At 37.1% G+C, this 26831-nt stretch overlaps 1 protein-coding gene across 1 annotated transcript in view; it reads left to right on the top strand.

The window, feature by feature from the left end:
• The window catches only part of RECK (reversion inducing cysteine rich protein with kazal motifs), a 445421-nt gene that overhangs the window by 162789 nt on the left and 255801 nt on the right, over nucleotides 1-26831 (top strand). The window contains exon 2 of the mRNA XM_053714521.1: nucleotides 13210-13268. Coding sequence (XP_053570496.1) covers nucleotides 13210-13268 — 59 coding nt within the window. The remainder of the gene's footprint in view (nucleotides 1-13209; nucleotides 13269-26831) is intronic.

Raw genomic sequence — 26831 nt, 5'->3', positions numbered from 1 at the left:
ACATACATATAAATATACACACACACACACTGTACATAACTAGTATAACCATAGCTAAGTTTACATTATGTATATATTTACATATTTTTAAGAATTATTTTTTGGAATTAACTAACTGAATGACAGAACTGATAGAATACTTCCAAATGACAGATGAAGGGTGAGTGCCAACTTTTGAGCTTGAAACATTGAGGCAGAAAGTGGGAAAAAAAGAATTATGTTTAAAAGGACCACAAGACTTCCAAGTTACCTCCCCAGTTAGGAATTATTCAAAACTACTTATGATCATGGACAGACATTGGAGTCATAAATGAAGTTTATATCAGAAAGCTCTCAATATAGATGGGAGCTAACCACGACTGATGTTACTGGCAATTACTATAATACTGGTGGGATATGGCTGGTCTGCTGGATGGCAATTACTGGAATTCAGGTGGAATGGCTTTGTACGCAGGAAAATTACTAGAATGAAAAAATAATTAATATTTAATTTAAAAAAAAGAAGATGGAGGGGAGGAAGACAAACAGTGATCTAAGTCCATCTGAAGGAATTAGGAAAATTACTACAAAGAGACAGGTAAAGGGAAGAATACAAATTAAATATAAGAGAGACCGTTTTTTTAAGATTTTCTTTTTTCATATACTGTAATTCCACTATTTCAAGCCAAGACTATACCAACCTCTGCTGGCTTTAGAATAGAAGCATATTCCTCTGAGCAGCATGCCGGGCGGGAAGAGTTAAAAATACAATCTAGCTACGCAAGTTGCGCAATACTACTCAACGTGCATAGGGAGATTGTAATTGAACTCCTCCGTCAGTTTTCACTGATGTCCAGCCAGGCACTGTAGGGAGTTGCAGTGCGACGGGGGTGACATCAACAAAGGAGATTAACTCCTGCTTGATGGTGTCAAGGACCACCAACATCTTCTCGTGGACCACCAGTGGTCCACAGACCACTGGTTGGCGACCGCTGATCTAGCCACATGCACGTTCCTCAACCAAAAATAAAAGAAATTGAGGTAAATGTGATAAAAGGAGGAAAATAAAAAGTTGATTGAAATTTGCATGTTGTATATGAATCATGACGAAACATTTTGGGTTTAATATCCCTTAAGGAAGTGTCATGTAGCTGTCCAGTACGGCTTTATTGGAGTGGATCAAGTATGCTGAGAAAGACATTTAGACCTATTTCTAATAGATAAATACGTGTGTGTTTTGTGTGTGTGTATTGCTGTTGACCGAATAATATAATTTATTATTAAAAACTTACTGATCTATGCATATGCACATATAAAAAAATACTAACATCATTTTAAAACGATTATGTAATTTAAACATATTTTCTATTGGTAAATAAACAAAATAGGTATTGTTTTTAGGTATTGTTTTAGCAACCAAATTCATGCAATTATTCTGTGTTACAAAGCATATACTGAGAACATTACAGTGCTTTTAAAAGCAACATAAAATATTTGTAAAAGGAGAAGTGAAAGAGAGAAGGGAGAGTGATAAGATATGAAATTATAATTATGGTAATTTAAGAAGACATCACTTAACAAAATGGGTAGATTTAAAAGCTTTATTTAGACGCAATACAAACACATACTGCAGTGATATGCAAATGGTGAATGTTTTTAGTTAAATTAAAATAAACATGCTAGATAGAATTATTGTGTCTTCATACCATTAAGATCTATGTTTTATATTATTTGTTTTCTCCATATTGTAGTATGCTTTATCTTACTTGATTTGTATTAAAACGTCTCTTGTAGTGTATTTCTTAATCCTTTGTGTAAGGGATTGGTAACTTTTCATGATTCCATGCACAAATAATTAATCAAACAATTAATGTATTAGCAGTTAAAGGGACAGTAAAGTTAAAAAAAACGTTCATGATTTAAATAGGGCATGTAATTTTAAACAACTTTTCAATTTACTTTTATTACCATATGCAAATTTCTTAGACCTTGAAGACTGCCTCTAATCTGAAAGCATTTTGACAGTTTTTCACCACTAGAGGGCGTTAGTTCATGTGTTTCATATAGATAACATTAAGCTCAGGCACGTGAAGCTCCTAGGAGTCAGCACTGATTGGCTAAAAATGCAAGTCTGTCAAAAGAACTGAAATAAGGGGGCAGTTTGCAGAGGCATAGATACAAGGTAATCACAGAGGTAAAAAGTATATTATTATAACTGTGTTGGTTAAGCAAAATTGGGGAATGGGTAATAAAGGGATTATCTACCTTTTTAAACAGCAAAAATTCTGGTGTTTATTGTCCCTTTAACATAGTTTTCAACAGACCCTGATTTCCAGGGACATTCCTTGGATTTTGTTGTATGTCCCCGGATTTGTTTTGTTACTGGAAATGTCCCCTCCAGGACATTTGGAGGGCTGCAGCTGAGCTAGGGCATGTGTGACACAAGTTAATGGGGAGGAACTGCCGGTGAGGCTGTGCGTGCAGCAAGTACTCTGCTTGATCACTCAGACCTTCTCTGGGTCATCAGCGTTTAAACTGCAAGTCAGAAGAAAAAACACTTACAAACAGCTCCTCTACACTAGGAGCTGTGTTGATTTGTTGTAAAAGAAGGAGGATTACTTGGCTACTACTGTAGATTATTTATCGTTTGCATCTTTGCCTTAATTAGTCTGACAGTAATCTTCATATTTTAGCACTCTGTATTGTCTTCAGCTTACTGAGTTTAGCATGACTTCCTACACACAGTGCAAAAATATGAAAATTGCCGTCAGACTAAATTATACAAAATCCATTTGCCCCCAACAGCTCACCCAGTCCGGTACTGTGCTTAATCACACAGTATGATCAGCTACACTGAATGTTTGCTGTTTCTCTCTTACTGTTTCTAATAATTTCACACTGCAGCCTAGCTCTTCCCCTGCACCTCTGCCCTCCGAGTATCATTAGGAGTCAGTATAACTTAGGAAGTATTTCTGCTGCTTTTAGGACAGAAGGACACTGGTCTTTTGGAAGAATTATTGACTGTTAATAGTAAAAGTTTTGTAAATATATGTGCACTTGTATTATTTGTTTAAATTAGACACTTTAATACATTTTGGCTAGTTATGCAGACTGTTTTCTGTTACAAATTCTAAAGTAAAGAATTCTTTTTATTCTTTAGCATTTTTAAGGGCTCCATGTACTAAGCCGTCAATTCATCCGTCATTTTAGACGCGGATAAACTCGCCGTTACTCGCCGCGGGCGAAATGGTGTCCGCTGTCACTATGTACTAATAATCCCCCAATAAATAGACAAGTCTAGCCCGCCGCGAGCAGTGGCGGATTATTGATAAATTTGACGCCTCGCTCGCCGCGACTAAGCTGATGTACTTAACTTTCAGTTGAATTGTCTGGCCAATTATTAACACGTGACATGCAAGGTGTCACGAACATCATAGTAGTCGCGGGAATAGAATTTTGTTCCTATAAAAGTTCAACTTATCTAAACAACTTTATTATTGTTCAAAATTTTTTGAAGAGTGATAACAGAGCGTTATTTTTGTAATATTTATTTACAATTTGGATATGGCTTCATCTGGATCTGATAATATATAAATATTAATATAAAAATAATTATAAAGATTGACAACTATACAATACAAATTTAAAATATAGATTACTCTTTAATTACAGTCGACAAATTTGGCGCAATTTATGTACATGGAAATGAGAGACAAATTAGACGCCAGTTATGCTGTACAATGCTGATATTACTGCCTTTTATATATGTCTAGACTGGCGTCTAGATTGACTTTCCTATTGTTTTGTACCTTGCCCGCCACCTAAAAGGTGGCGAGGCAAAAATAACGAGGTGGGAGCGGAAATTGTAGCGAGCGGACAAATAGATTTTTTAGTACATTCGTTTTTGGCGAGTTGGTGGTCAAATGTGTCTAATTACAGTGAAAAATGGAGAGGTAGCGAGGTTTGGCGGATAAGTACGCTCGCAATTTTAAAGATGCGAGTTTGAACATAGTTGACGACTTTGTACATATCAGTTTGCGAGTTTTGACGCGAGATTTGTTGCGGGTAGCTCGCTGACTGCTTAGTACATGGAGCCCTAAAAGTCTATTTTTGCATATTGCTATTGATGAAATTAAAAATTGGCAGAATTGCGCTTTCTATGGTTAAGAGATGTCTGTATTTCCATTACTGTTTTGTCTAGCAAGCTTTACCTCAAATTAAAGTTACATACATAAATATTTTTTGAATTGCTGTGTTATATGTATATATAAAAATAGACAAAAATGAAGGAGGGCTTGTGATTATCTTAATTTGAGCATTCATTTTCCTGCGGGCCCTGGGCACTAAAAGCAGGATAATAGAGGAAGAACATCACCTGATATGAACTGTGGTTTGTGAATAGATCACTTTAAGCAATTCATTTCCTGCTTATCCTGGTGCACTAAGTGCACTGGTGCAGGATTGAACCTTTTCTGCTTGCAAACTGCTTTTATACGAACGCTACCTCTGAGCGCATTAGTTAACAGCTGTGTACCTGAAGTGTGCAGATCACATGACCGGGTCAGTAAGTGTCTGGAGATGAGACACTGAAGATGCATTAGCAGTCTGATGGGGAATAACAAGAAGTTTCAAATGAATGCAGGAGGTTTAAAGTGTATGTATGTTTTTCAGCAAAAGTGACTCATGTAAGTCTGTTGTCAGACGGATTTTTAAGAACTTGATATTGTAATAAGCTGTGACTAAGGGCAGACGATATTGCATAAGCACTTTAAATTGGACTGTATAAGCCTCTTTTTTTGTGTGAGAGTCTGGATGCGAGTGGTTTAGGGAAACTTCCCTATGTTTGTTGGGTATTAATCCATTTTTATGCTATTTTCTTGTGATTTTATAATTATTAAATCTATTTGAAATTTTAACTGGCCTAGCTTCCTTAAAGTGCCATAAAACATGTTGAGATCTGTGCATATCCTAAAAAGGCTAATTAAGTAAAAAATTGTTTGCATTAAAAAAATGTTTTAAAATATCTGGCAAGTATTATAAAATCATTTTTAAAAATAAGCAAAATTAGTTACATAGCCATGCTGTCTGGAGTAGTCTGATCCACCTCCCCTTATCAGTGTTTAGCATCAGAAACACAGGCACTTTATTTCAACTGAGTTCACAGCAGTTTATTTGCTTCTAAGGGGTCGATTTATCAAAGGCTTCGCAAGTCTTTTGATCCACTACGGCTGTAGGTTGTCACAAGAGAACCTGCACGCCGTAATTAACAAGCAGCGGTCATGAGACAGCTGCTTCCCTAATCTTTCTCCGCCTTTAAAGTGGCGAAATTAAATCTCTGCGATCTAGTCCGACCGGGGAGATTGACAGCACCTGCCCTTGCGTGATTGGCTGTTTGCGGGCAAAATAGCGCTTGTGTGCAATGCTAAATTCTGCCATGGGAATTCAGCTCGCCAGAGGCGAGCTGTGGCCGACAGAGGTGCATATGTGCGCCCCTGTCCGCCTCAGCTTAATAAATAGCCCTCTAGGCATGCTCCAACAGATAATGAGTGTTCACTTCTGCATTCTACCAAAACAAAGGTAGATATAGATGCAGCCATAGAAGGAAATGTGTGGGATGAGTTAGAGCTGTACAATACAGAAACTTAAAAGAAAGGATTAATGGCGAGGCACTGCAGTATAAATTTGCAGGTAAAGTAATTAAAGTACAAATTATTATATTTTCTCTATTCCAACTTGTTTTATGTCCCTTTAAAGCGCCCTCCTTCATTTTTGTCTATATTTGATTATCCGGTTATTGTTGGGAGATAACCTTCTGGAGTGACTGGCCATAATCTAAGCAAAATATCCATTGTTTTATATATATATATATATATATATATATATAATCACATATTTTTAGCTATTCTGAGCATGGACCAGCGATATTGATAGCGCTCCACTTGTAAACTTGGCCAATATCAGTAAATTAAATATCATCAGTTTTATACTGAACTACCTGTCTATGGTCATCATTATACAATGTTGAATTGATTCAACTTAGTAAGTCTGAGTCAAAGTTCTTTGTGAAGTTAAATTCACAATCAGAGAGTCCATTAGTTCCTGACAGCCCAAACTTTTCTGTTTCCTCTCCAAAATTTTCCAGAAGATCAGAAGGATGTGATTCAGTCTCTGCAAAATCAACAACACATTTAAATATCATATTTGCAGACTTCACATATGGGAACCTTTTCTTCTATAGCTCTGTAGATGCCCACCTCCTTTCTGCCTCACTCGGATCATACTGATCTAGTGGGGCAGAATGTATCTTTACAATCATCAAGGTAGCGGCACATCATATTCAATGCTAATTTGAAAGGAAAGCTAAACATCCTGTGAGTGGTTGAGGGTGTGTGCGGAACTCAGAATGCAGATACACAGAACAAATGAAAGTCTTTCTTGAAAGCTTTACTGATTGCAAAAAAATAAATAAATAAAGGTAGTGCAGTTTGAGATTACAGAAACAACCTGATGCAAATCACTAAAGTCTTAGCAGAAACAAAGTCCATAATACACTGGTGCTTGATTAGAGTAGTAAAAGGTAAGGGTAACACAGAATACATGTTACCCTTACCTTTGCTAGGTCTCACAAGCAAGTATGCTTGGTCTCAGGAGCAAGGTGAGCATACACAGGTATCAAGGTAAGTATGCTTGGTCTCAGGAGCAAGGTGAGCATACACTTGTATCAATGTAAGTATGCTTGGTCTCAGGAGCAAGGTGAGCATACACAGGTATCAAGGTAAGTATGCTTGGTCTCAGGAGCAAGGTGAGCATACACTTGTATCAATGTAAGTATGCTTGGTCTCAGGAGCAAGGTGAGCATACACAGGTATTAAGGTAAGTATGCTTGGTCTCAGAAGCAAGGTGAACATACACAGGTATCAAGGTAAGTATGCTTGGTCTCAGGAGCAAGGTGACCATACACAGGTATCAAGGTACGCTTGGTCTCAGAAGCAAGGTGAGCATACACAGGTATCATGGTAAGTATGCTTGGTCTCAGGATCAAGGTGAGCATACACAGGTATCATGGTAAGTATGCTTGGTTTCAGGAGCAAGGTGAGCATACATTTCTTTCTTTTTATTTGTCCATATAATAAAAAGGCTACATACTGACTTTTGAATTGTGAGTTTTTAATTTTAGGAGCTGTCCAATTTTTTTCCAAGATAGTTTTTTTTTAAAGATAGGTTTTGTTGTGCTATAATTCTAGTTAGAGAGCACTATACTTCTATATTCTATAATACTATAATATACACAGTATTTTTTAACATACGTGATCATTTTTGTGATCAATTTTTTTCTAGAATAAACATTTTTTGGAAATTATTGTATGTTACAAAAATGCTTTAAAGGGACAGTATACTGTACAATAGTTTTTCCCTTAATGTGTTTACAATTGCTTTTTTTACCAACTGCAGAGTAAAAAAATTATGAAAATGAGCTTTTTAAGGTTTATTTCTGTATATTAAAGCTCTTATTTTGTGTTTTGAAGCCACAGCCTAATAAAATAGGTTGAGCTTGTAGGTATAATCAGATCTCATTACTGTATCACATTGTGCACATATACCTGCTTCTTTATCTTATATCTGTCCTTAAAACAATCACAAATACTTTGAGAGAACAATGGAAAATCAAAATTTTATTACCTTATCTCTCCTTTATCACACTGGGATTGTAATTTCTTCTGCTGGCTTTGTTTACAAAGCTTATCTATAGCTGGTACGCGCGGCCACAAACTTTCCGAATAGGTGGGGATACCACATGCTAAATTAACAATTTCAAATGCCAATATAAGGGTAAAGGAGCTACTTGTAAACAATTTAATACACTCCAGCAGGTAAAGTGGATCATTGGGAACAAATTAAATGGGAGAAATTTTTTGAGTAAACTGTCCCTTTAAGTATGATTCTATAGCTACATCTTATAGGCCATTTTAATAAGCTGACTCACAATGTGATACAGCTATTTAAATGGTTTTATCCACAAACATCTATTGCTGAACAATACCTTCAGTTCTGACAGAAAGGGAAAAAAAATTACAGTTAGTGCTTATTTTGCAAAAAAGCCTGTTTACTGAGCTGACAGTGAGGTATAAAGTAGAATGATTACTTTGTCCTGATTTTAGTGACAGCTACTAAACCAGGGCAAATTACCAGGAGAACAAATCATCCATTGAAACCACCTTCATTAATCTACCAGGCATTAGCATCTGAAAATCTGAAAAACCCTCCTACAGTGTATGATTTACATTTAATATTGTACAATACAATAGCACCCACAGAAAGAAAATGCATGAGAAAAATTCCATGAATACCATTAGTTAATATAAAGTCTTAAAACCTAAAGGAGCTGTGACAGTCTCTCTTTATGATTAAGCAGTACTGACTTTCCAAGGAAGCTGAGTTCTGTTTTACACGATACATGGGTATGATATGACCATATTCAAAATACAATATACTTTTTATTTAGTGTCAGCATATTTTGCACTACTATATGTGTAGTAAAATGAAAGACAAACAACAAAACTTAAAGGGACATGAAACAAAAAAAATATCTATTATGATTTAGGTAGAACATACAATTTTAAACAACTTTCCAGTTTGCTTCTATTATAAAATTTGCTTCATTCTCTTGGTATCATTTGTTGAAGGAGCAGCAATGCGTAATCAGTTGACAATCAGTTTATATATGCAGCCACCAATCAGCTGCTAGAACTTAGGTTCTTTGCTGCTCCTGAGCTTACCTAGATAAACCTTTCAGCAAAGGATAACAAGAGAAGGAAGCAAATTAAAAAATAGAAGTAAATTAGAAAATTGTTTAAAATTGTTCTGTCTAAATTATGAATGTCTAACTATCACCTAGATAACGAGTTTTGCGTTATGGGGCGCTACGGCTTTGAACGCTGAAAAAAATGGCCATTAGGCCGGAATGGCCAGGAACGCATATTACGAGTCGTGTCAGTATAGCTATACCGCAAGTATTTTAGTCTGTAACGCAACGTCCATTCCGCACTCAAAAAAATGACGTTTAAGTGCGAGATTTTCATAGCGCCGGTATTACAGGTTGTGCGGTCCTGCTAAAATGCTTGCGCTACGGCCTATACCGACACGATCCATACCGTCATCTGAGACCAGTAGTTATGGATTTCGCGAAAAAAAAAAATGTTTCACAAAACTCATAACTAAAATGTTATAAAGTACACTAACACCCATAAACTATCTATTAACCCCTAAACCTCCACCCTCCCGCATCTCAAATTATAGTTAAAATGTATTAACCCCTAATCTGCCGCCCACCCACATCGCGACTATTAAATACATTTATTAACCCCTAATCTGCCTCCCACCCACATCGCCAACCCTATTTTAATATATTAACTCCTAAATCGCTGCTCCCCGACATCACCGCCACTATAATAAAGTTATTAACCTCTAAATTGCTGCTCTCCGACATCGCCGCCACTAAATAAACCGATTAACACCTAAACCTCCGGCCTTCCACATTGCCGCCACTAAATAAACCTATTAACCCCTAAACCTCCGGCCTTCCACATTGCCGCCACTAAATAAACCTATTAACCCCTAAACCTCCGGCCTCCCACATCGTAGCCACTAAATAAACCTATTAACCCCATAAACCTCCGGCCTCCCACATCGCCGCCACTAAATAAACCTATTAACCCCTAAACCTCCGATCTCCCACATCGCTGCCACTAAATAAACCTATTAACCCCTAAACCTCCAGCCCCCCACATCGCAAAACACTAAATTAAACTATTAACCCCTAAACCTAACACCTCCGTAACTTTAAATTAAAATTACAATATAACTATATTTAAATACTTACCTGTGAAATAAAAATAAACCTAACATTACTATTCTAATAAAATAAAAAAACTACCAATTAAAAATACTAAATTACAAATTAAAAAAAAAAATAATCCTATGAAAAAAAATAAATCTAACATTACAAAAAAACAAAAAACACTAAAATTACAAAAAATAAAAGCAATTAACCTAATCTAAGAGCCTTAAAAAATAAAAAAGCCCCCCAAAATAAAAACACCCTGTAACCTACAATAAACTACCAATAGCCCTTAAAAGGGCCTTTTGTAGGGCATTGCCCTAAGTTAAACAACTCTTTTACCTGTAAAAAGATACAAAGTCCCCCCAACAGCAAAACCCACCACCCAACCAACCCCCCAAAATAAAAAACCTAACTCTAAAAAAAAAAACTAAGCTACCTATTGCCTCTAAATGGGCATTTGTATTGCCCAAAGACCTAATCTAATAAAAAAAAACAAAAAAAACCTAGTAATTGTTTTTTATTTTGATAATTTAGTTTATTATTTTTGTAACCTTAGTGATTTTTATTTTCTGTAATTTAGTGGGGGTTTTTTTGTAATGTTATATTTTAAATTTTTTTTCGTAGGATTAGTTTTTTTTTAAATTTGTAATTTAGTATTTTTAATTGGTAGTTTTTTAAATTTTATTTCAATAGTAAGGTTTGGTTAATTTATAGTTTAATGTTAGGTTTATTTTTATTTCACAGGTAAGTTTTTATTTATTTAAATATAGTTATATTGTAATTTTAATATAAAGTTAGGGGGTGTTAGGTTTAGAGGTTAATAGTTTATTTAGTGTTTAGCGATGTGGGAGGACGGAGGTTTAGGGGTTAATAGCTTTATTTAGTGGCGGAGATATGGGAGGCTGGAGGTTTAGGGGTTAATAATTTTATTTAGTGGCGCCGATGTCAGGGAGCGGCGGTTTAGGGGTTAATAATTTTATTTAGTAGCGCCGATGTCAGGGAGCGGCGGTTTAGGGGTTAATAACTTTATTTAGTGTTGGCAATGTCGGGGAGCGGTGGATTAGGGGTGTTTAGAATAGGAGTTTATGTTAGGGTGTTAGGTTTAAACATAACTTTCTTTTCCCCATAGACATCAATGGGGTTGCGTTACGGAGATTTTGTTTCCGCACTTCAGGTGTTAGTTTTTTTTTCTAACATTCTCTCCCCATTGATGTCTATGGGGGAAAGCGTGCATGAGCACGTCAAATCAGCCCTCGGCTTTTGTGCGGTATGGAGCTTAATGCCACCATATCGCACGCACAAAGAGGCTTTTCAGTAACTCGTAATGGCAGCGCTATGGAGAGTGAAATAACTCAACTTTTTTGGCGTTATTTTAGCACCCTGTTTAGCGCAAAACGCGTAATCTAGACGTATGACTTTACTGTCCCTTTAAAGTGACTGTAAAAATTAAATGTTCTTAAGTGGTTTATTATTTTTCTAAACCTTTTCACATATTATTATGTTTTCATATACAGGTCTACTTTATACATGTGTCATACATTACTTTAGGGTCTATGAGTGACTCCTTGAACTGTTCTTATTCCTCCATTATATTTAGATTTATGAGTATCTATAGGGCCCCGAGTGGCCTTATCAATGCTCAGGGGCATCTTATCTTTAAATAGAGGTTTTACACAAGTCAGATTAGCTTTTTTTTTTTGCTGACTCTTGTGCAATTTTTTCATTATTGATTATATTTGTGTAGTATAATTGCAAATGTATTACTATGTTGTGATGTTTGTCGCCTGTAATCCTTTTAACCTCAAGAAAAAAATAACAAAAATTTTTTATATTTTGTAAAAAGCATTTTATTTTTAATTAAAGTTCTTTGTTTTGCTATGTGTTAGTCCCTGTAAGTAGTTCAATATAAAATCAAAGTTGTGTTCCTTTGCTTCTCCAAATGATGCAACAGCAAATGAGAAGCAGACATACTTGGGTATGCCCACGTCACTCTCTTAATCCCTACCTGGAACAGTATGAAATAAAGCATTTTATTTTTAAACTATAATGTTCATAATGATAGATATTTTGATGTAAAGGGGTAGATTTAACAAACAATTACAGCAGTAAATTAGAAAGTTGTTTAACATTGCATGCTCTATCTGAATCAGGAAAGATACATTTTGGGTTTCATATCCCTTTAAGGGGCAGATGTGGGCTACATAATAATACCAAGATACAAAAATGTTTGTGCTACAGCATCTGTTATTTGTCAGTGTTCTTACATATTATTAATATTAATAATTAATAGTATAGTATATATTTATAGTATAATTGTTTGGGTTTCTTATTCATGTTAGAAAATTAATTCTTTTTTTTTTTTTAAATAAAGTTTCCAAAATTCAGCCCGGCTCTGACTTGCTGCTGGTGTTATTGCACTGCTAATTCATTTGCCATTTTTGTTAATTGATCCCAGTAATCTTACAATGCAGGTGTTCTGTATTATTACCAAATAGAGATATTACAATAATAACTAGCATTCCTGTATATTTGAGTTACACAATGCAAAGTATATGGGAAGTACTTGCAGTTTCTAAAATTCCTTTTTCACAAGTGTCTGTGTGATGTAAATTGTGAATAAACTGACGTTTTATGCTAACCCTTGTCATTGGAAATATGTCTTTGTCATTATGTAAAATTGATTTACAAAAATGTATGGAAAAAATACTGCAGCATAAAAATTATTATTATTATTATTATTATAAACAGATTGTTATTATTAATATTTTAAAGAGATCCAGTTATTCATTGGCCCTTGAAAAAACTTTTTCAGAAACAATTATTTATTATTAAATTTAGATACAAATTTTGATCTTTCAAATGATGAGAAATTAAAGGGACAAGAAACAACTGCTGCCATCTAGTGCGCTTGATATCAAGAATAAAGAACATTTGATAATAAAAGCTAATTGAAAAGTTGTTTAAAATGAGATGCTCTATCTGAATAGGTAAAAGTTTGACACTTATTTTTAATTTACAAAAACATGGTCCTCGAAGGTCTAATGGGGGCACATGGCCCACCTATGTATTCCTGGTTGTTGTGAGAAATATATGAGGCAAATATAAGGTCATATTGTTAGGAGTGGGGGTTGTGGGCTACAGAAGTCCTTGTGCCTAGGGCATCATAAAAAAAATAGACCACTGTTGCTGAAATAAAAGTTACTTGAATTGTTAATTATCATTTAAGAGGGTTTTTACATAATTACATCTTTATTAAAGGGACATTAAAGTCAAAATTAAACTTGCATGAATCAGATAAAGCATGTATTTTTAAGACACTTTGAAATTAACTTCGGTAAAAAATACTATAATACCGATTAATGCAATTATATATTTGTTTTTTTCCCCAGATGCTTCATGCTGTTACCAAGCAAAAGATAATTTAATGTGCCGTGATGTTTGTGAACAGGTAAGCCTTTCTGATTTGCACATTAATAATTGTTAAAGTGCTGTTAACTTTTTCTGTGCCTCACTGCCTCAGCAGAAAGGGTGTACGCTAATTATTGCACCTGTCACAAATCTCTGCTTTATGACATGGTCAGAAGTATACTATCAGCTCTTAGTATGGTTTAACCAATACATAGCTACCTCTATAAATACAAGCACCCTAAATAGTAAATAGCTACAAAGCTCTGTATTTTTTTAAAAACAGTAGGAAGTCATAGAACTGACAGAACCTCATTCAATAAAACAGAATATAACACTCCTATCTATCTATCTATCTATCTATCTATCTATCATTTATATATATATATATATATATATATATATATATATATACACAGTATATATATATATATATACAGGGAGTGCAGAATTATTAGGCAAGTTGTATTTTTGAGGATTAATTTTATTATTGAACAACAACCATGTTCTCAATGAACCCAAAAAACTCATTAATATCAAAGCTGAATAGTTTTGGAAGTAGTTTTTAGTTTGTTTTTAGTTATAGCTATTTTAGGGGGATATCTGTGTGTGCAGGTGACTATTACTGTGCATAATTATTAGGCAACTTAACAAAAAACAAATATATACCCATTTCAATTATTTATTTTTACCAGTGAAACCAATATAACATCTCAACATTCACAAATATACATTTCTGACATTCAAAAACAAAACAAAAACAAATCGGTGACCAATATAGCCACCTTTCTTTGCAAGGACACTCAAAAGCCTGCCATCCATGGATTCTGTCAGTGTTTTGATCTGTTCACCATCAACATTGCGTGCAGCAGCAACCACAGCCTCCCAGACACTGTTCAGAGAGGTGTACTGTTTTCCCTCCTTGTAAATCTCACATTTGATGATGGACCACAGGTTCTCAATGGGGTTCAGATCAGGTGAACAAGGAGGCCATGTCATTAGATTTTCTTCTTTTATACCCTTTCTTGGCAGCCACGCTGTGGAGTACTTGGACGCGTGTGATGGAGCATTGTCCTGCATGAAAATCATGTTTTTCTTGAAGGATGCAGACTTCTTCCTGTACCACTGCTTGAAGAAGGTGTCTTCCAGAAACTGGCAGTAGGACTGGGAGTTGAGCTTGACTCCATCCTCAACCCGAAAAGGCCCAACAAGCTCATCTTTGATGATACCAGCCCAAACCAGTACTCCACCTCCACCTTGCTGGCGTCTGAGTCGGACTGGAGCTCTCTGCCCTTTACCAATCCAGCCACGGGCCCATCCATCTGGCCTATCAAGACTCACTCTCATTTCATCAGTCCATAAAACCTTAGAAAAATCAGTCTTGAGATATTTCTTGGCCCAGTCTTGACGTTTCAGATGTGTGTCTTGTTCAGTGGTGGTCGTCTTTCAGCCTTTCTTACCTTGGCCATGTCTCTGAGTATTGCACACCTTGTGCTTTTGGGCACTCCAGTGATGTTGCAGCTCTGAAATATGGCCAAACTGGTGACAAGTGGCATCTTGGCAGCTGCACGCTTGACTTTTCTCAGTTCATGGGCAGTTATTTTGCGCCTTGGTTTTTCCACACGCTTCTTGCGACCCTGTTGACTATTTTGAATGAAACGCTTGATTGTTCGATGATCACGCTTCAGAAGCTTTGCAATTTTAAGAGTGCTGCATCCCTCTGAAAGATATCTCACTATTTTTGACTTTTCTGAGCCTGTGAAGTCCTTCTTTTGACCCATTTTGCCAAAGGAAAGGAAGTTGCCTAATAATTATGCACACCTGATATAGGGTGTTGATGTCATTAGACCACACCCCTTCTCATTACAGAGATGCACATCACCTAATATGCTTAATTGGTAGTAGGCTTTCGAGCCTATACAGCTTGGAGTAAGACAACATGCATAAAGAGGATGATGTGGTCAAAATACTCATTTGCCTAATAATTCTGCACTCCCTGTATATATATATATATATATATATATATATATATATATATATATATATATATACAGTGTGTGTATATATATATATATATATATATATATATATAAAACAAATCACCTGTGATGTATCACAATTACAAATATAGGAGATATACACTCACCGGCCACTATTAGGTACACTTTGCTGGTACTGGATTGGACCCCCTTTTGCCTTCAGGACTGCCTTAATTCTTTGTGGCATAGATTAAACAAGGTGTTGGAAACATTCCTCAGAGTTTTTGGTCCATATTGACATGATAGCATCACAGAGTTGCTGCAGATTTGTCGACTGCACATCCATGATGCGAATCTCCCATTCCACCACATCCTAAAGGTGCTCTATTGGATTGAGATCTGGTGACTGTGGAGGCCATTGGAGTACAGTGAATTCATTGTCATGTTCAAGAAACCAGTTTGAGATGATTTGAGTTTTGTGACATGGTGCATTATCCTGCTGGAAGTAGCCATCAGAAGATGGGTACACTGTAGTCATAAAGGGATGGATATGGTCAGCAACAATACTCAGGTAGGCCGTGGCATTTAAATGATGCTCAATTGGTTCTAAGGTGCCCAAAGTGTGCCAAGAAAATATCCCCCACACCATTACACCACCACCACCAGCCTGCACCGTTAATACAAGGCAGGATGGATCCATGCTTTCATGTTGTTTATGCTAAATTCTGACCCTACCATCTGAATATCGAGGCTGAAATCAAGACTCATCAGACCAGGCAACGTTTTTCCAATCGTCGATTGTCCAATTTTGGTGAGCTTGTGCGAATTGTAGCCTCCATTTCCTTTTTAATATAAGGAGAGTCCACTGCTTCATTCCTTACTGTTGGAAAATACTGAACCTGGCCACCAGGAGGAGGCAAAGACACCTCAGTCAAAGGCTTAAACACTTCTCCCACTTCCCCCATCCCCAGTCATTCTTTTCCTTTCGTCACAGGAGGATGGCAGAGAAGTGTCAGAAGGTTTCGGAGTAGTTTCTTAGAAGGGGTATCTGCCCTTCGATATGGGACTCGAGTTTTAAGTAGCCTTGTCAGCCTCTCAGTGAGAGCATTGACAAAAGTTAGAGTCTGGAGATGTAGGGAGAGTCTTTCTGCGAACCCATCGACTGCTTGCTAACAGTGTTGACGAGTTTCACTGCCTGCTTGTTTTCTTCACTCAATTCCATGTCAGGAGCGTTGTTACAAGACTGTCACACTTGAGAGGCTGTGTTTCTGTTCCACAGCATGGATTCTGGTAAGATCGTTTCAATTTTTTACATATGTTGAAAACGGTAGAAGACAGGGTCACAGTGTGGCTCCTTTTATCTTAATAGAATCATGGGTTAATATCTCCTGAGGGGTATTATGGAACAGTGGGGATTCATCAAATGTGTTGCTTTGATTTTATGTTGCTTATGTGTGAGATTTTATTGGGCTCATAGACTGTTTGTTATGTGGCTGGAACACACAGGTTTTTACTTTCACTTTGAACGCTGCGCAGCTTGTAGTTTGGCACGCTTTTTCTCATAGCAGGGGCGGTTTTGCCTTGCGCACCACATGACCAGGTGTGGTCTCACTTTCATTTCCTCTTTCCTGACCAAGCTGGCTGTTGGAGAAGACACTTTTTCTCTGTATTGTCTGGGTCCAGGAGGTGGTGTGTGCCCCAGCCATTGGGAGTATAAAGGTGCCATTTTTGTGAGAAATAAAATGATCATTTTATTCTGTGTCCTACTGTCATTAGCTTAAGCTATGGAGGATTCTGATATTCTTGAGGGTACTCCCTCTGTTCCAAATAGTAATACCTGTTTATATTGTGAGTAGGCCTTGGTTTGCCCGCCCACTTGACTATGTTCCACATGCCTCAACAAAGTTATTATGTCTAAGAAGGCTAACCCATTAAGTACCACTGAGCCGTTCACTTCTGAGGACTCGCCGTCCCGTGAGGTGCATACCCATCAGTCATTTCCCTCATCACATGCAGCTTCCCATAGCACGCCTGATCCTCCATCTGGAGGGAGCCTTTTACCATCAGAATTGACCGTGCAGTGAAAGACGGCGGTGTCTGGGGCCCTTAGTGCTTTACCTCGCCCTGCCAAGCACAAGCAAAAGGTTAAACATAGCTCTCCGATCCAGGGGTCATCAAGTGATTTATTGGATTTATCTGTTTTTCAATTATCCAAGGATGGGTCACACTCTGAGTCTTCAGAGGGTGAACTTTCTGGATCAGAGTCTGCTACCTCTAGGCCTCCTGCTGCGGAGGAACCAGCCTTTAGATTTAGGATTGAACATTTACGTTTTCTTCTAAAGGGGTTTCTGTCTACATTAGAGGTTCCAGAGGCCAAGCTGCCTGATGAACCTTTGATCCCTAAATTAGACAGAGTTTACCAGAACATGGTAATGCCGTTAACTTTTCCTGTACCTGTAAAAATGGCGAACATTATTAAGAACGAGTGGGATAGCATGGGATCCTCCTTTTCCCCTTCGTCTTCCTTTAAAAAATGATTCCTGGACTCTTAATTGGAGTTTTGGAGTTCCGTCCCTAAGGTGGATGGTGCTATCTCCACACTGGCCAAGCGTACTACTATCCCGCTTGGGGATAACTTGTCGTTCAGAGAGCCGATGGATAAGAAGATGGAAACCTTTCTCAGAAAAAATGTTTCAGCATACGGGATACTTGTTTCAACCGGCAGCGGCTGTTGCCTCGGTTGCTGGAGCTGTGGCCTACTGGTGCGAGTCCTTATCGGAATTGATTTAGGTGGAAGGTCCCCTAAACATTGTCCAAGAAAGAATTAAGGCATTGAGAATTGCTAATTCTTTTATCTGTGATGCAAACATGCAGATCATTCGCCTAAATGCTAAGATTTCTGGTTTTTCAGTGCAGACCCGTCGGGCGCTCTGGCTGAAATCCTGGTCTGCGGATATGACTTCTAAGTCTAGACTCTTTTCCCTTTTATGGGAAAGATTTTATTTGGTCCAGGCCTGGACTTCATTATCCCCACGGTAACAGGGCGCAAGGGTGCCTTCCTACCGTAGGATAAAAAGAACAAGTTTAAGGGACAAGGCTCTAATTTTCATTCCTTTTGTTCTAAAAAATTCCAATGACAACAGTCCTCCTCTAAGCCCAAGCAAGCCAAGAGTACTTGGAAGCCTGGAATAAATCCAAGCAGAACAAGAAGCCCACAGCTGTTCGCTGTCAGTGATCCACATTCCGGGTGTGGACAATTGGGAAGCGGATTCCCCCTTTTATCCGGGGGAATGGTCTCTCCATCCCGAAGTGTTTGCAGAGATATGCTACAGGTGGGGGACACCGGAGATATATCTCATGGCGTCTCGTCTTAATACCAAGCTAGCCAGATATTGGTCGAGGTCCAGGGATCCTTAGGCGGAGCTAATAGATGCATTAGCAGTGCCTTGGAAGTTCAATCTAATTTACCTTTTCCCACCATTACCACTCCTTCCTCGTGTAGTGGCCCGCATCAAGCAGGAGCAGGCATCAGTGATCCTGATTGCTCCATCGTGGTCGCAAAGGATGTGGTTCACGGATCTGGTGGGGATGTCATCTTCTCCTCCAATGAAATTAGCTTGTCGCAGGGATCTGCAATGTGCAGGGACCTTGCAATGTGAGTCTCCTTATCTGGTGTTCCATTCTGATAAGGCTGTCCTATGTACTAAGTTAGGGTTTCTCCCTAAGGTCGTGTCAGACCGCAACATCAATCAAGAGATACTATAAGAAATGAAACAAAACTGAGGGGCGCCTCATGTGTGGTATCATCAAATTTATACAGGACCACAGAATATTATAAGCCAAATGGGTACTCACATGGCTATATAGCACACCAATGTGCTTGTAGGAACAGGCTGCAGATTTTAACAGGTGTGGCAGCTCATCCACAAAGGAAATCAGTCGTATAATGCTGGATTAGCACACCAATGTGCTAGTAGGAGCAGGCTGGCAGATATTAGTAAGGTGTGTCAGCTCACCCCCAGGAAACTTATCCTCAATGTGTAGTATTCCTCAGGCATAATATTCACCTTACTTCTACCCTGCTTTATATATCTACTGCCTAACACAAACTCACATTAGCCTCCCTGCAGGAGGGGCGTGTTTCCTAATTAGTATCAAAACACCTGGTTATTTTAATTACATAGTTGTCAAACATATGTGTTTCCTATAGTAACATCAAATATATATGCATATATACATCTCTGCATATTATACTACACTATCTTATAAGTTATAAATACATGTAACCATCAGTTCATATACATGTCAAACAATATATACATATATAACACATTGATAGGAGTCTTACATTGGACACAATTCATTGTTAAGAACACACTTCCTTTTTGTGTCCTTTTTGTTTCAAATTAATAACACATGAAGTTAACCCCATTAGCAATGTTTTTTTATATATGTAAAAGACTGGTTGATAAATTTTAATGGCTCACAAGAACCTACAGCCTTTCAACAAGTAAATACGGTCTCATATTTAACATCAATAAGATTCTTATATCATATAGTTTTCTCTTGCAAGCATTGAACGCTAAGTATACTTGATCCTTCTTATTTGTTTTTTGTTTTTTTAAATCCCTTTGTTAACCCTCTTTTTTTGTGCCGATAACCTACAGACTTAGATCCCCCAGATCTTACCTCTAAATATACGACCGATCGGGTTCTATTCCACAGGCTCACATATGTATTTGGTACTTTTAGAATTGTAGTAGATTGTTTTTTCTGTTATACAAGCTGTCCGGATTGATTAGATCCATTATGTTGTGTAGCCTTATTTTGAATATACAATAAGCTGATTGGTTCATGTGCTCTATATTGATTGGCCCATAATGCATAATCTTTAGCCTATTAAATTAGAGGTGTGTTCCTCTCTGCTTAAACCCGCCCGACTTAACTGTCAAAAGGAACTCTAGCATCAGACTACTAGGTATATGAATCAACGGGCACACCACATCCTACCAGAGTAAATATTTCCATAGCTCTCTACAATACTATCCAGCCTACGCTACATTCAGGTCAACCCACATTATGGCTCCACGTCATTATATGTTCATCTATGTATCTGATAATCCGTTCTGCTCTATTCTCAATTTTGAAAAGATGTTTCCAAATCACCCTCTCCAACATTCCAACATAGTCAAACATAAACCAACTATAATAAATAATGACCCTTACCAAGAGATTGTGGTTTCTTCCTTGTGTCCTAATCCTTCTTCTTTGAAGGAACATTTGCTTCATAATTTGGACATGGTTCGAGCCTTGAAGTTCTATCTTCAGGCTACTAAGGATATGTTTTTGCTTCTGCTGAAGCAGCCTTCGGGAGAAAGGTTTTGCAGGCTGTGGTGCCCTCAGATTAGGGTCCGCCTCTCTTTTTGTCCTTTCCGTTATCATTCAGTGTCCTCTAGAGCTTGGGTATAAGTTTCCCAACAGTAAGGAATGAAGCCGTGGACTCTCCTTATATTAAGAAGGAAAACATAAATTATGCTTACCAGATAATTTCATTTCCTGCCACAAAGCCTGTCTCGTATCCTGCCACAACCATAGAGCCTACCTGGTATCCTGCCACAAAGCTTGTCTCCATATCCAAAAATTCTATTTTATTTTTACTTTATTTCCATGTATATTAGATATTCCATAAATTTATCTTCAGATATTCAGGATATTTATGCAATTTATCTTCACCCTCCAGCCAAATAAAAAAGTATCATCTATGAATCTTAGATGGAACATCAAATTTTGCTTTCAGTCATGATTCCCATGCTAAATACATTTACATAACTGCAGCAAACTTGGTACTCATCGCAATCCTATTTACTTCTAGATAATATTCATACTCAAACCAAAATACGCTAGTGTCTGAGATATACTTAATACCTTCCAAAAAATATTCTAGTTTTATTCTTTATATTGGTTTTTAAAATTTCAACATTAAATTTTTTCTTACTGCTTTCTATCGTTTATCCTTATGGATATTGTTATACAAGGATGAGACATCTCCAGTAACCAAAATATAATAACTTTGCCAATTTGTTACATTATTTAACGTTATATTACCAATACCAGATTATATACGACCACACAATACCTAGTTAATATTTAGTACGGTAAATATTAGGAGATACTATTAGCCTATACAAGGTTTAAACCATTCTGTCTGGTGATTTGATGATTAATTTATTCAATAACATTACTCGTTGTAAAATACTCTTATAAATACTTTTCTTAAAGGGATAGTAAAGTCCAAATTAAAGTTTCACGATTCAGATAGGGCATGTAATTTTAAACAACTTTCTAATTTACTTTTATCACCAAATTTGCTTTTTTCTTTTGCGATTCTTAGTTGAAAGCTAAAACTAGGTAGGCTCATATGCTAATTTCTAAGCTCTTGAAGGCCGCCTCTTATCTGAAAGCATTTGACAGTTTCTTACTGCTAGCGGACGTTAGTTCATGTGTTTAATATAAATAACATTGTGCTCATGCGCGTGGAGTTATTTAAGAGTCAGCACTAATTGCCTGAAATGCAAGTCTGTCAAAAGAACTGAGATAAGGAGGCAGTCTGCAGAATCTTAGATGCAAGGTAATTAGAGAGGTAAAAAGTATATTCTATAACAGCATTGGTTATGCAAAACTGGGGAATGGCAAATAAAGGGATGATCTATCTTTTTAAACAATGACATTTTGTTAGTTTACTATCCCTTTAAACTTCAGTAATATTTCATGTCCGCCTGGCATTTGTTAAATTTACCCCAGAATCTTGTTTACACGAATATGCTCATCAATATAATCCTTTATAATCCCTTCAAGTATCTTCCCCACTATTGATTTCAGGTTTGGCTAACAGTGCTAAATTCCTATAAAACCCTTGAGTGTATTCCATCTGGGCCTGGAGTTTTATTAACCTTCATATTATCCAGTTTTTTTTTTTTTTTATCTGATATCCTCTAGAGATAACCCAGTTAATGGTATGGGATTGTATAGTCTACTTTGTTTCAAAGTATCCTCCATTGGTTCCTCTCTTGTGTATACTGAAGAAAAGAACTGGTTTAGTACCTCAGCCTTCTCCTTGTCACTCTTAATCCTGCTTCCCTTCACACATGTCAATGTACCTATATTGTCTCTTAGAATTGTTGCCATTTATGTAATTAAAAAAAAACTTTTAGGGTTTGACTTATAATCGTTTCATTTTCAATTTTGGCTAATTTGATTGCTTTTTTTGCATGCTTTGTTACATTGCTTATATATTTTTTATTTTGTGTTTGTCAATTATTTAATTCTACTGTATTTCAATTTATTTGCAGTGGTGGTGTTCACAATAATGGTTAACATTGTGGGGGATGTCAGAACAATGCAGTTAGGGGTTACATCACTGTAGGGATCAGATGAGCATTGGTTAGTGTTATTTATGTTGCGCTGGGGGATCAGGTGAGTGTCTGTTAGTGTTGTTTGTGTTAAAAGTCTGAGGTTAGTACTGTGCTCTGTTTGTTACCTTAGTAATAAAGGCATATATAGTAGTTGGATTTAGAAACTATTTGATGGCTTCTCAAAACGACCAGCTGTAAGATGATTGCACATAGCTTAGGGCAACTATCAGAGCTAAGTCAGCTTGATAAAATGAAGTTATTATTAGAAGCATGCTCTTTATTAATGTTTTTAATAGTGGCTACTTGGGATCTAACCTAAAGTATGAAATGTAATAGTCAAGGGAATATTATCACTGCCTGCATTTCAATTTAGTCATGCACAGTGTGTCCATTATAGTATACCAGTTAGCAGCCAATGAGGGCCATTTATCAAGCTCCGTATGGAGGTTGTGGGCCTGTGTTTCTGGTGAGTCTTCAGACTCGCCAGAAACAACAGTTATGGAGCAGCGGTCTAAAGACTGCTGCTCCATAACCCTGTCGGCCTGCTCTGATGAGGCGGACAGAGATCGCCACAATTCAACCTGATCGAGTACGATCGGGTTGATTGACACCTCCCTGCTAGCGGCCGATTGTCCGGGAGTCTGCAGGGTGCGGCGTTGCACCATCAGCTCTTGCACGTATTGCTCTCCGCATTCAGCGAGGTCTTGCGGACCTGATCCGCACTGTCGGACCTTTGATAAATAGGCCTCAATATGTTCATTCAAAAAAAAATCGTACAGTATATAGTTGCAAGAAAAGTTTGTGAACCCTTTTGAATTATCTGGATTTCTGCATTGATTACTTAAAGGGACAGTCTACACTAAAATTGTTATTGTTTAATAAACATAGATAATGCCTTTACTACCCATTCCCCAGCTTTGCACAACCAACATTGTTATATTAATATACTTTATAACATATAAACCTTTAAATGTATGTCTGTTTCTAAGCCACTACAGACAGCCTCTTATCAAATTTTGTGGTTTGCTTTTCACAACAGGAGACTGCGACTTCATGTGGGCCATATAGATAACATTGTGTTCACGCCCGAGGAGTTATTTAAGAGTTAGCACAACACAGTACTAAATGCAAGTCAATAGATAATAAATAAAAAGTCATGTGATCAGGGGGCTGTCAGAAGATGCTTAGATACAACGTAATCACAGAGGTAAAAAGTACATTAATATAACTGTGTTGGTTATGCAAAACTGGGGAATGGGTAATAAAGGGATTATCTATCTTTTAAAACAATAAAAATTCTACTGTAGACTGTCCCTTTAAAATGTGGTCTCAGCTTCATCTAAGTCACAATTATAGACAAACACAATCTGACTAAGCTAATAACTCAGACACAGTTCTAGTTTTTATTAAAGACATTGAGTAATCATTCACAGTGCAGGCTGGAAAAAGTATATAAACCCCTGTGATAACGACATCTACAAAAGCTATTCAGAGTCATATATTAACTTTAAATTAAGGAGATGAGATTGGAAATATGGGTTACGCAGGTACCCTGCCCTTAAAATAAATGCACGCAAAGCCTGATTATTAATTAATCTGTTCTTGGTTAGAGTGAACCATGCCTTTATCCCATCAACTTTCACAGGACCTTATTTATAAGCACACTTATAAAAATAAAGTCATGTTGAACATTGCCTCTCCTGAAAACCATCAAACCAATGTAAGATCTATAAACTCATAAGTAATATTACATAGAGGCTAATCCAGTAACAATCAACCGCAACATCAATTGTCATCAAGTGCATGAGTGCTACAAACCAGCTCCTGTGTCTGCAGCCCAATACAAAATAAAAAGTAGAAAGAAAAGTTTAACAAAACATCCATCTGTTAAGGGCAAATCTTTTCGCTGTCTACTACGTAAGAGGTTCAGCTGTGGAAAGTATGAGGCCGATGGTTCACAAAGAGAGTTTCAACAGGAATATCTTCTCTGTAAGACCTGACCATCTGAATTAGAATTGAGACCACATAGCCAACTCTCCTCCGAGGGTGAAACTCCCACTTATGATTATGGGTGTTTTGAAAATTGTAAAAGCACTTTGTGCAAATATCAATGCTGATGGCAACAAGTTCCAAGCAGAAGGGGTTAAATTCACTTAATGGCATATTCCTTCAACCTACCAACCATTCAAATGCCATATAATAAAGTTTCTTACAGTCAAGCCATTTGGTGGGTATTCTCACCACTAGAATCCAAAATGGGGTTATTTTCTCCTCCACGCTCTTCAAGGAACAACAGGTTAGTAGATTGAAGACCGTAGTTTTATTTGCCACATGTAATCTTGAAAGGTCTTCCATCTCCAGAGTGTCCTTAGGAGAGAAATCAATCTTTGCCGATATTTGTGGGAAGCCATTAGTCAGAGCTTGCACTCCAGTCTTATGAGTGCCATCTGAAGTTGGTAACAACACATTGGTATGCTGGGTATACAAGGTTGTTTGATGCTGAAACTAGAATATCTGAGATCGAGGACACTACGTTTAAATCAGAACAAATAATTCAACAACATAACAGCAAATTAAACTACCTTAACGATAAAATTGAGGATCTAGAAGATAGATCGCGCCGTAATAACTTAAGAGTTATCGGCTTACCAGAAACTTCTATTTATCAAGATCTAATTTATTTCGCAGCTACAACACTTCCACAATTACTTGGAATAAAAGAGCAGAATATTCAGGTAGAAAGGGCGCATCGGGTCAGCAGTGTAAGGAACACAGCAGATAATATGACACAGAAACGTCCCATCATCGTGAAATATTTGAATTTTTCAAGATAAAATTGCTATTCTTAGAGCTTACAGGAAATTACAACAGCTAGAAATAGATCAAAATAGAATCCTTCTGTTTCAGTATTTCTCCTCTCAGACAGCAAGCAAACGAAAAGCTATGGCACCTTACTGCACCACGCTTATTAATTGCGGACTCTCGGCCAGGCTAATATACCCAGCTAAAATTAAACTTTTTGTGGATAACGAGTTAATAGTGCTAGATACGCCTCAGGAGGCTAAGGCCTTTGTAGATAAACATAAATATGACCATCAGGCCGTTGCCAAGGAGTAGGGCATTAGGTCTTACGGCCCTTGTTTTATTATCTTTCAGTGCTATCTGGTCACGACCTGATGGTACATGGGTGCTCACTATTGTTATTTTTTTATTTTTTTCTCTCTTCTTTCTTCTCTATGTGAAATGTATCAGGTAAAAAACAAGTTGATTGAATATAAGTATAACTGTAGATTTGGTAATGATGTGGTTAAGTTAAACATTAATACTATGTTCGGTAGTGGGTTGCCCGGTCGGGGGGGAGGGACAGGCGGTGGAGTTTCTTTTTTTTTTTTCCTCTCTTCTTCTGTGCGTTTGTATTCTATATAGTGGTTTCATTTAAATTAAAATACCACAGTTGAAGGTTATATCCTGGAATGTAGGGGGCATTACTAGTCCGATAAAAAGGAAGAGAATTTGAAACTATCTTAAAAAACATAAAGCTGATCTAACCTTTTTGCAGGAAACCCACCTTACAGAAAGAGAACATAAAAAACTTCAGGTTAACTGGGTACAGGAAGCGATTTTCACTCCGTGTGCCTCATGTAAAAGGGGGGTAGCAATTCTTATAAAAAAATGGGTAGATTTACAAATTATATCTCAGGAGATAGATCCTAATGAGCGTTTTATTATTTTAAAAATAAAAAATGGGCTTTCATATTTTCACATTATGTAATGTATACGGGCCAAACAATGTTGACAAACCTTTTTGGGAAACTTTGAGGACTAAACTGTCCCATTATGTGGATACTACTCTGATAGTTGCTGGAGACTTTAATATGGTCTTCAACAGCATTGACAGACTACAGACCACAAAACAAACAAGTGTCAAAATTTCTCAAAAAGCAACAAGAATTCTTAGATTGTTCTGTAGCGTACTTAAGATCAGGGACATATGACGGCATACATACCCCAATAATCATGCATTCACATATGAATCAAAACAGTTTAAATCATTCTCACGCATCGATTTCTTTCTTGGTTCAGATAGACTGCTTGGCTCGGTGGTTAAATCGCAAATTGGGGAATTTACTATCTCAGACCATGCCCCCATTTCCTTGGAGATTGGTCTGGATAATAATAAATATGAACCAAGTAGAGGGTTTTCTTTCCTACGAT

This window comes from Bombina bombina, chromosome 5 (assembly GCF_027579735.1).
Source record: "Bombina bombina isolate aBomBom1 chromosome 5, aBomBom1.pri, whole genome shotgun sequence".
Classification (NCBI taxonomy): domain Eukaryota; kingdom Metazoa; phylum Chordata; class Amphibia; order Anura; family Bombinatoridae; genus Bombina; species Bombina bombina.
The sequence above is the reverse complement of the archived record's forward strand: the minus strand, read 5'-3'. Positions and strand labels throughout refer to the sequence as shown.